This window comes from Eurytemora carolleeae, unplaced genomic scaffold (assembly GCF_000591075.1).
Source record: "Eurytemora carolleeae unplaced genomic scaffold, Eaff_2.0 scaffold13, whole genome shotgun sequence".
NCBI classification, from domain to species: Eukaryota; Metazoa; Arthropoda; class Copepoda; order Calanoida; family Temoridae; genus Eurytemora; species Eurytemora carolleeae.
In genome coordinates, this window is record NW_019402181.1 from 737,628 (window position 1) to 749,715 (window position 12,088).

Here is a 12,088-nt window from a genome sequence, read left to right on the forward strand (position 1 = left end):
GGGGGGGGGGGGGGTCGAATTTTTATTCTATCTATCTATCAATATATGTTTATTGGTGGGAAAATCATCTACATTGTGAGAATTTTTAGAGGTTTTAAACTTTTAACTTTTAGTTTATGGTTTGCGATGGCAACTTATGAATAAAAAGGTAGTTGATATAGGATTTTATTAAGGTAGTTGATATAGGATTTAACTACTTTTTTCAGATCGGATTTAATGAATAGCGAGAAGTGGTTGAACAAGGTATTGCTACTTGATTTTCTTATTTCTGTCTCAAATAATGATTCCGTAATACTTTACGGGTATCCCAATGAAATTTGAAAATGAATTATTAGACAAAATGCACATAACTTCACATATTGCATCTTTATGATATTGCACTGCAATCGGAATTTTGTAGTTCGCTACAAATGTCGAGAGCTATCGTTTGGAAACCTTAATAAAAACATCAAGCTTGGAAACCCGTGGTATTTAGACATGTGTTCATGTAGTTAATATATGTAAAACTTTCTGCTAAATTTTAGTGTGAAACGTTATACGGATTTAATACATAACAAAATAGTTCTAAAATTATAAGCCTAAGACTCAATGTTAGCGTTTTAGTTGTCCTTTGCGAGTTCTAATCTTTGTACATTGTACTTTTAAACTTTTATAAGTTTAGTGTTTATTTTTAAGCAAACTTATTTGTAGACTCTTAGGACTTTTCATTCACCACTGTTATTATTTTCACATAAAAAGGATAAAATCATTAATATATAAATTATCCACGCGATAAGAAATCAGAAATGCGGGAGATTGTTGAACAATAAAAGAAAATGGCGGACTCAAAGGAGCAAAATGGCCGACCATCAATCAGAAAATTATTTTCCATTATCCTATTATGATTGTTACTTTCCCCATATCCCCCTCTTTCCTTCAACTTATCGTATATTTTGTTCATATTTTTTACCCCTCCCCCTCCCTCCCACGCAATTTACATCATCCACATTAATTTCCCCCATTTTCCCACTCCCTTCACATATCAAGCTTTATTTATTATTCTTCTCATTATATTCAAGTGCATTGTTATTGTTATAAATAATTTCCACTACAGTGATAAACAGAAAACTCTGGACAAGGAAGTCGACTTTTAAACTCAAGTTATGACTTTAAATAGTCCGATGAACACAGACACAGAAATTATGCACTGTGAACAGACCAATTTCACTTAATAACTTACTATTAAAGCTTTTTTCCTTGTAAACACATCAAATGCACTTCAGAATTCTTACTATTCCAAAGTTTTCTGGTCATCACTGTATCAATCATTATTATTTTTGTAATTATAATTATCTGTAATTACCAAAATATTTAAATTCATTTATTTTTATCCATCTTTATTTAATCTATCTATCTTTAACTCACATCTAACTAGTACAGGGTGTCCTTATAAACATATACTATAGTATAGCCGTCTTAAATTTAAGATTTTTCATTGGTGTGATTTTCCGACACCTGGACCATAATGACGTTTAGTTATATTGCAACAAAATATTTTATCTTATTCAAAAATACGAGGTTACTTAAAAAATGGAATTCGTTTATATTTGTCCTAAATTAATCAACTGAAAATCAATCTTTATCTTTCTGACATATGTTAATAATTACACATCCCTCTTTCTGGTTTGGGTCCTCTTAAATAAATGTCTCAAAAACCCCACTTTTATCATTTATAATTGAATTCTTATATCTAACTTCTGAACCTGATATAATAAAATGTTAAAAGAAATATGTATACATTAGGAGGTATGAGGATTGATTTCAGAACTTTAAATAAAATGTAATAGGAACTATCGAATGAGGTACAATAACAAGAATTTTTTCTTCATATTTTTAAAGGATTTAAAGGACTTTTGACGAAATATCGATAAAAAAATTTCTAGGTGAAATTTAAGAACTTTTTCCCTCGAAAAATTTTGAAGTTTAAGAATGAATTGCTGTTTTTAAGCCAAATCTTGAATTTAAGAACAGAGGGCAACTATGTATAAACATTGAAATTTTATGTAATACAAACATAAACACCATGTTTTCCTAACTCTGGGAGTTCCCAAATGTGGTCTGCTAGTTTTAAACCTTCCATTTTTTAAAAAAGTAACCATATTCTTGAAAACCTACTTAAACTACAGAATTATTTATTGCTTAATCCTTTTCCTAATTCAAATTCAAAATTCGCTACAGGAAGAGCACACTTGCCAAAAATTTTCTAAATCCTATATCCTTCCAACCTGATGATGTAAACCGTTGATATTTCACACTATAGTACCACATCAGGCTGCAAAGATGAAAGAATTAGAAAATTTGAGCGACTGACGAGTGTTCAGTTCCTTTTCATGTTTTTTTGCGACACTCTGTTCATTTTATATAATGTTCATATTATATAAATATATATATATATATATATATATATAAATATGTTTAAATAAACAAAACCCATCCACTTTTGGTGTTTAGAGTGTTTCATGTTTTATTTTATAATCTCAAAGCTTTAAAGCCAAAATTGCGCACAGAACATTTTGTATTTTCTGCAGGGAAATTTTTAGATTAGCCATAATACAAAAATGATCAAATCGTTTCAAACTTTCCAAAGGGACTGAGTTTTTGCAACAAACATAAATTGTTAACTTTATAAATCTTTACAACCTGATGGTTAAAACCTTTGATATTTCAAACTTAGATTATTTGATCTAAAAGAATTCAAAGTTTTAAATATCAAATGTCTCCAATATTGGAATATAAAGATATAGGGATTAGAAAATCAGAGTTTGTGGCAAAAACTCAATACCTTTAGAGCTTGGCTTGGGTAAGAGGAGCAATTTAGGCGTGATTTTAAATGACCATCCATTTTATCGCTACCCTTTGGCATAGCAAAAATACTGAAAATATTCTCAGTTTTCTATCTTAAAATGCATCATTAAAATGTATTATTTCTAATTGCGGTTTTAACATTTTCAAATTTACTGAAAAACATTTCAACCCTTGCTTTCCTTTCATTCTACTACATATTTGTAAGCTTGTATGTAGGAAATATACCCAGGACTGGGATGAGTTTGATCCGTCTGTTAAACCTATTGTATTAGGAATTGAGTTTTTGCCACAAACTCAGATTTTCCAATCCCTGTATCTTTTCAATCCAATGTCAGTGACCTTTGATATTTCAAACTATGAATTCTGTTAGATCAAATAATATAAGTTTGCAATCTCCAAGGTTTAAACCATCCGGATACAGAGATATAGGAGTTAGAACATTTAAGTTTGTGGGAAAAAACTCAGTTCCTTTACAATACAATGTTTGCAATATATAAACAAACTCTATTATTTTGAGAACAACATTTTATTCAAATATTACTAACATTTATACTATATACCCTGTTATGCATATATTTATCTGTGGATCTCTTATTATGTATTATAGGGAACTAACCATATGACAATTCTTTAATATTGAAATAAAGATGATAAAATATTCAGAAATGACTTGTGGATCTTATGAAGAACATATAACACTTTTTGATGGAAAAACGACCTTAGCGCGATTGTTGCCAGATAAGATAAAGAGGTAAAGGATACCAATGTGAATCGGGTTACCACGACTTAAATGTACGTTCACAGCTTTTTTAAAATTCCATCCCTTCATATATTTCGGTGTGCTTAATATTGAAAGTAGTAATAATAGAAATATAATGATGATAATAATTATAACTAGCTGAAGGGCCCGGCGTTGCTCGTGTGGAAAAAAAAATTTTATCCTTTAACACTCCCCGGCCATCAATGAGAGTGTCCACAAAAAAATCGGTCCAGCCAAACGGCAACTTAGACAACATATATTTTTATTTTATTTTATTATATAGAAAGATAAAAATTTATATATAATGATCGAAATAATGAAAATGATAATAATAATAATAATAGTAGAAATATAATAATAATAAAATGATAATAGAAATATATGTGATGATAAAAATATTTAACTTACCCTGACATTATGTAATTATATTTTCCAGTTTTCAGATTTTCTAAATTAAGGAAATAATCACTTATTAAATCAATGTTTATATCTAGACAACGATGAAAGCTATTTTTCAAATTTTTAATCGATCTTGATTTTAAAAGCGTCGCAACGGCTTGGGCTTTGGGTTTAATTCACCAAGTTAAATAATTATACATTTTATAGCCCTAGAGGCATATCTATTTTTAAACTCTAACGCTTCTGTTTCTAGTTTGAGTTTAAAAGGATTAATTGGCAATATACTGCTAGATTTTTGCGTAAGGCGTGGACCTGAAATCTAGACAACTGTTTAAGTTATACATCAAATTCTTAGACAGTCTCGGCATGTCGCGTGTGGCAACGCCTTGGCCTTTGGTTTTACCTCATCAAGTCTCTTACACATTTTTGTAGCCCTAGATATGTCATGTATTATATTTTATATTCATGAGAAAGAGACGCAGATGAAGCCGTTTGAAATTTTTGCGGCATCCACTGATGTGAATTGTGAATATATGCTTGTTTTTCTATCTGACATCAATCATTTTTATGTGTGGGTTCTTTGTGAAAGACACTTGTAATAGATAAATGCAGACGAGACAAATAAGAAACTCAACAGCATTTATTTCTTTGGAGATAGAACAGCTCTTACACAATTATTCTAGATTCATGATTCTATGTTAGATAAAAGTTTAAAGGGAAAACCTTTCCGAATCTGGCATGTAACCCTTTAATTCCATTGACAATCCCTTTAATTCCATTGACAATCCCTTTAATTCTATTGATAATCCCTTTAATCATTGACAATCCCTTTAATTCTATTGACAATCCCTTTAATTCCATTGACAATCCCTTTAATTCTATTGACAATCCCTTTAATTCCATTGACAGTCCCTTTAATTCCATTGACAATCCCTTTAATTCTATTGCAAGTCCCTTTAATTCGCTTCATTATTATTTTCTTATTTTTTCATCATGAAATCAATGTTTATTTTGATCTTGAGGTTAAGTCAATAATTCCAGGTTTATTTACCCTTTAATCCCCCCCTACTCCAACCCTTTCTTTTGCCCCCCCCCTGTCCCCACCCTTCCTCAGCAGGGGGGGCAGTTTAGAGTCAAAGGGTTGAGTAGTTTTATTATTTCAATTTTACAGTTTTGTCAATAGTTAGACCTTAATCTTTCATGCAATCATGATAGATAGATAGATAGATAGATAGATAGATAGATAGATAGATAGATAGATAGATAGATAGATAGATAGATAGATAGATAGATAGATAGATAGATAGATAGATAGATAGATAGATAGATAGATAGATAGATAGATAGATNAAGGAAGGAGGGAGTAAGGTGAAGGGGGAGTAGGGTCAATAGTTTACTCCTATTAAGATTCCTTTATCTGGTTTACACTAGATACTCCAGGGAACTATAAATACATACCAGTGTCAATACTCAAAACTAGATAGCCTCCATAGAGCACTAGATAGATGGATAGATAGATAGATAGATAGATAGATAGATAGATAGAAGTTTGGGGTTAATACTGCAGCCTCCACGTTGGAACATGTTTTCTAGGAAATGCAGATTTTTAGATTTTTCTTTTAATACTTTTATATGAATTAGCAATAAATTATATATATATATATGCTATCACGCTTTTTTTAATGGATTTGGAATATTTTGTATTCTTTTCTTGTAAAGGTTTTACCGAAATTTTTAAATATTTTTCCAGTCTTAATTTCTAAAGCATCAAAATTTATGTGTAATGTATATCAAAATTATATCTATGTGTTCATATGTCTATATCTATTTATATATATATATTTATCCAAGGATGTAATGCAAGGAAAGTTATTTCAGAAGTGTACACATCTTTTGTACTGCAGTGTACTGTCTCTTGGCGGTAATGTGAACACAAGACGGATGTTACAGCCTGACATGGGATCCATCTTTCACATAAAAAAATCATTGAAATATTGTGGTCATAGGAAACTATTATGTGAATTATCAAAATTATCCAAATTAAATGCTTTTAACCTCCTCGGATACTAAACGAACACTGATGCATCTATTCTTGTTTTCAAATTCCGCCCAAAGAGAACTGGTTTCAATGTGTACGCAGAGTATACACGACCGCAATTAACTTTCCTTGCATTACACCCTTGTATTTATCTATCTTTCCAAATGTCTATCTATCTCTACATATATTTATATATTTGGATCACTGATACCGTTTTTATTACAAACCTATGGGGGAAATACGGAGGACATGACTTCGGGGAAAAGAGGGGGGGGGGAAGGATTGAGGGCTGGGGTAGATCCTTGTTGCAACAATTTTAAAGACTGATTCGACTTTCAAGAGTCGCATTGCCTTGGCTCAATGAAACATTGGAAAAATCAGGAGAACAAAAATTCCGTAACTTTTATAGAAAACCTTCATCGGAATATTATCAATTTTAGGACTGAAAAATAAGAAAAAAGTTTAACGGGCATCGATTCTAAAAGGCATCTTAATTTCTTGAAATTAATCTAAAATAATTGTATGTAGTGTATAGTGAACAGTATATTGTATATTTGAAAGGGACTATATAAGCGTAATTTCCAGAGACCTTCCGGCCTCGTAAAGATGTGTAAATTGTAAATGTCCGATTTACAACGGTACTCTTGTAATCCTTGATATTGTCTTCTTTCTAGGTTTAAACGTGGTTAATTCTGATAATTCCTATATATTTTTCAGCAGTTGAAATGCGCAAATCACTTTTGTATAACACTTGTATGACGATTCCATTACCGCTTGATCCAATCAGGGTTTTAGTCATGTGTTTGTTGTCTATTCTGAACCAATAGAAATAGTTTGACAGTAACACCTATCTTTCTATCTATCTCATTATCCAATTAGAGATATGAATCCTTAAACCGGCGCTTTCAGTAAATGGTAATATTTACTTCTACTGAAACTACAGTGTGTAGACAACCCACAGTTGAAAATAATCAGTTTTTAACATTAAAAACATTAATATAATATAACATATAATATAACATAACTTGATCAAACAAAGGTTTCAAGGGTACCGTTGTGAATTTATTTGTACCGTCTATGTATGAAGGATCACTTGAAATTACGCTTACAGTCCCTTTAAATGTTTAAAACCAAGATGTCAAATGCTTTTTCTAAATCCAAACTCGTAAATTTGCTTTATCGCCAAATCTAAATTGTAATCACAATCCAGCCAACTTTAATGCCGTGCCAGGTCCAACACAAACACACAAATGGGCTCTGTCGTTTCAGGCATTTCGGTTTTTTAAGTCTTACAAAATATGCAAAATATTATTTAGTATCTGTTCAATAAACAGTGAAGCGTATCCTAACAGCATTGTTACATTTATCTCACTAAATTTTAATTATATCTTACACCACCATCTATGAATAAATTTGGCTTGTCTGTCTGTTTGTTTGTATCCAATAAACGTCAAAACGGCTGAACCGATCGGGCCCAAATTTTTTGTGGGACATCTAGGGACCACAGGGAAGGTTTATGAATGATCAAAATTTCAAATATTTGTCTCCATCAAAATTCGATCTTCATTACATTTTTGAAAATTTTGAAAATCCACGAAATTTTTTGTGAAAATCCGCGAATTATTTTTGTTTTGTTTTACGATGTACACAAAGAGAACATGTTCACAATTAATTTAGGAGATGGGCGCGAAGCGCCCTCTAAGGCTAGAAAGAAGGGCGCGAAGCGCCTTGAATTTCTAGTCTATAAATAAATTTAGCTTGTCTGTCTGTCTGTCTGTTTGTTTGTATCCAATAAACGTCAAAACGGCTGAACCGATCGGGCCCAAATTTTTTGTGGGACATCACGTGACCACAGGGAAGGTTTATGAATGATAAAAATTTTAAAAAATGTGTTTTAAAGGTTTTTCATTTTGTAAAAAAAAAATTAAATTTTTGAAAATCCGCGAATTTTTTTTTAAATCCTCAATATTTTTTCTTCTTTGTTTTAAAATGTAAACAAAAATAACATATTCACAATTTAAATAGAAGATGGGCGCGAAGCGCCCTAAAAGCCTAGAAAAAAGGGCGCGAAGCGCCATGAATTTCTGGTTCTTTAATATTTTAGAAAATATATATATCATTTCTATAACCACAAACAAAATATGTTTAAAAGAATACATCAAATACGCTTTCAAAACGTTTATTGTAAATTTATCCAAAATGATACATTTCAATTTCTCGGGACATAACAAAATATAAAAGTACATTAAACTCCAACAATACCACAACTAAAGGAAGACAGGATTTTCAAGAATTAATGTTGGCTGTAATCTTCAAACATGAATTTGTGGCATAAAATAGTTGGAATTTGCCGCCGTCGGAGTAAATGGCGGCAAATCTCGACCGAATTGCATGAAATCTCTCGGCGGCAGATTGGCGGCATTCTGAGGAGGGTTGCTATTAGACAGTGAGGGTGTAGGATAATGTGTCTTAGTAAATTGGCCTGTCAGGGGCCCTCGCTTCAACTCATAATTACTCAATTTAGGGAGTTTGGACTCCATATAGGGAAACAGTGAGTCCTTGTACGAGATGGAGTCTTTGAACGGACTTATGGGGTCTTTGTATAGACTTGAGGAGTCTTTATAAGTAGGCAATGATTCTCTATATTGACTTATGGAGTCTTTGTACAAATCAGAGTCTTTGTACAAATTAGAGTCTTTATACACACTGGAGTCTTTGTACAAACTGGAGTCTTTGTAAATATCAGTTTGAAGGTCCCCGTTGAACTGCGTGGAGTACATGCTGGACATAACGGAGGAGTAGGTGGGAACACTCCAGTAAGGGGAGCTGGAGCTTAGTGAGGGGTTGTACATGGTGGAGGAGGAAGAGGAGGAGGAGGAGGGGGGGATAAGCCCACTCAGTTTTGGATAGCTAGGGTATCCTGTGGCTAAAAGACCTGAAAAAAAAATTTAGATTGTATAAAATTTGTTTGCTTAAATGTCGAGTTTTTAAAACTTTTAAAATACAATAATGAAATCAGAAAGATTGTAGTAATCTCAATATTTTAAATTTTAATGAAAAATAATGCAGTGAAAACAAGATGTAAAAGTTGTAACCATTAAAAGAAAGATAGCCTTGAAACACCCAGAAAGCCTACGCTCACTTTAGTTTCAGTAGATGTAAATATTTCCGTTTAGTGTTATAGCGCCGATTGAAGGATTCATATCTCTAATTGGATAATGAGATAGATAGAAAGATAGATGTTACAAGCCATGCAATTTCTATTGGTTCAGAATAGACAACAAAACACATGACTGAACCCTGATTGGATCAGGCGCTTCAAGAGTGCGCTCTAAAATTGGAAGTAAAACAATCGCTTATTTTCAACATTAAATCGCTTATTTGGCAATCATCCAACTTTTCTGCCAAAGAAGAGATTTTTGGTTGAATATAAGCACCTTTTTATTTCAGGATGTAGTGTTGTAAAAGTGTACATAACTACCTGTAAAAGTGTACATAACTACCTGTAAAGTCTGTTACGTATTTGTAGGATGAAGCAAGGGATGGATCCAGCCCCTGGCAGATCTGCATAAGGGCGTTGAAATCAAACTTGTATGTATATCTCTTTCGTGGACCTTCTTTAATATACTCTTGTCGTAGTAGTATCTAAAATAAAATGTACATATCATAACCAATTTGAAGTTTTACAAAATTATGGATTTTACGTATTTTGCTTATAAGAATATTAAGTAACATGAAGGAATAGACTCTTTGTTGTAAACTTAAACTTTCTATTATCTCTGCAATTTGATAGTGCAAACCTATTATATTATAAACTTAGATAATTTGATAGTTTAAACCTATTATATTATAAACTTAGATAATTTGATAGTGTAAACCTATTATATTATAAACTTAGTTAATTTGATCTAACAGAATACATAGTTTAAATTTAATCTAAGGTCTACGACATTGTGTTCCAAAGATATAGGGACTAGAAAATCAGAGTGTGTGACCAAGGGCGTATACAGAAGTAAATCTAGAGGGGGCAAAATATGCACTATAAGCTCAAATTTTTTTTGTCCCCCTAAGATCTTCTAGGGGGGGGGGGCAAAATTTTAACCGTAAATTCAAAACATTTGGCTTCTTGGATACTTTAAAGGTACACAAAGAGTCTAATTCCCTTGAAAATACTACTTTATCTCTACTTCAAACAAAACTAGCATAAAAACAGCAAAGTAATTTTTTTTAATACTTTTTACTCTTTAATTTCAGATTTGAAAAGTGTGATAGCTCTGAGTTCTACGCCCCCCTTTACAGGTCTAGGTGAAGGCACTGCCCCCTTTCCCCCCTGTATACGCCCTTGTTTGTGACAAAGACTCAATTCTTTTGTAGACTTTAAGTATATTGATCTAACATTTAAGAATTTAACAAATTTCATCACATGGGAGGCTGTGAGCTCGTTGGTCGTAGACATTTGTTAACAGTCACATGTGACTTTGCTTGCATGTTTTTCTAATTTGTTATACTATATTAATTATAACGTCAAGAGAGTGAAGTTCTATGCCAAAAAAAATCTGCCAATTGTTGTGTTGGCATATTCCCTGGTGTTTCGAAATTTGTTGTTTCCCGCCATTTTGTTCATTTGAGGAAATGGCGGCAAAAGTGTGAAGTAGTTAAATTCATACCTCATGGCCCGGCTCATTTTGTCATAATTCATATTTGGTTTGGACTTTCTCTCCCCCCATCTTCTTGCAACCTCATCAGGATCACTTAGTTTAAACTCTCCTTAAAAATAAGATTAAAATAAAATATTTAGAATTTTAATTTAAAAAATGGCTTTTAATGTCTGCAACTATGTACCTGAAGATCCCTCCCAGCTGATGACGGCCATGTTGGATGAGTCGGCGAGAAGTTCTAGAAGAAATTGCCACAGCTGAATTTGCCCAGCTGGTTGACCGAGCAGACCAGCAGCTGAACCACCAGAAACCATTTGCATTTCTAATAGATAAATAGATAAAATAGTTAAATAGACAAAAACGACTTTACAGCCATAACCGCCATTTGTCTGATTCCAATAATATACATTCCCTTAACTAACCCTTGGGATGATTCAGGATGATTATCTCGCTTTGATAATTTTTGTAAAAAAAAATTCGATTGAAATTGAAACCAGTTTCCTAAGATACCGGCCTAATTCCTGTGAATAATCTATCGGCCCGGAAAACATTTTTCTTCATAAAGGATGTTTAGCAAGTCAATTTAATCTAACAGATGTAAATAAACATTAAATTCAAGATTTTTTTCGATAATCTGGGCCGAGTCGTTTTTTTTTATTTTAAAGAAAAGTTCCAAAGTGTTTTCATTTATAAATATTTTAGAAAACTTTCTAAAATATTTTTTTAACTTTTAGAATTTGCACTGGAAAACTGATATTGATATCTATAATAATAATGAACACAATGATAATTATAATAGTATCTACTAATAATGTTCTGCAGTAAGTTGAGTAATGATAATAATGAAAACACCAATGATAATAATAATAATAATAATAATAATTATCAATAATAATAATAATACCTATAGAATTATTGTTTGGTTTGATATTGTAAGAAGGCTCTGTCCAACTTTGTTTTCCAGGCTCACGGTAAATCATTTTTTCTTTTTTGGTCTTCTTGCTTCTTCTTTTTGCTGTATTTGTATCCAATGTTCAGTAGTTTATCAAACTTTTTCAGAAAATCAGTTTTTTTTTCTTTTTCCACAAGATTAGAAAAACACTAAATGCATTGAGTGCTGGCTGCACCGGAAGTAAAAATGCAGTTCCGGAAATAGATCTTCAACCGGAAGTGAAGTGCTGACCTCTAGAGGGAAGAGTGTGTACTGGGCTGTGATTCCCCCTCCACCATCCCCTGCAGTTAGAATTAGGACCCGGAGCCTGGATCCGTCCTGGCCGGGACGGGACGAATTTCTCCGGAGAACCAGAGGCTCCGCCCTCCTCTGATACCGATAGGCCATAGAGCGAACTTCGGGGAGAGATATGAGGTACGTCGAGGTGGGGGGGGGGG

The 12,088-nt window shown here is 32.5% G+C and overlaps 1 protein-coding gene across 1 annotated transcript; it reads right to left on the reverse strand.

The window, feature by feature from the left end:
• Nucleotides 1-8,204: 8,204 nt before the first annotated feature.
• On the reverse strand, nt 8,205-12,037 carry LOC111718168 (transcriptional regulator Erg-like). The gene is given in 6 exon segments (XM_023493688.1): nt 8,205-8,976; nt 9,545-9,652; nt 9,655-9,686; nt 10,709-10,808; nt 10,884-11,021; nt 11,604-12,037. Coding segments are annotated over 6 exon segments (1,077 nt in total). The 5' UTR covers nt 11,680-12,037; the 3' UTR covers nt 8,205-8,353.
• Nucleotides 12,038-12,088: the final 51 nt, after the last annotated feature.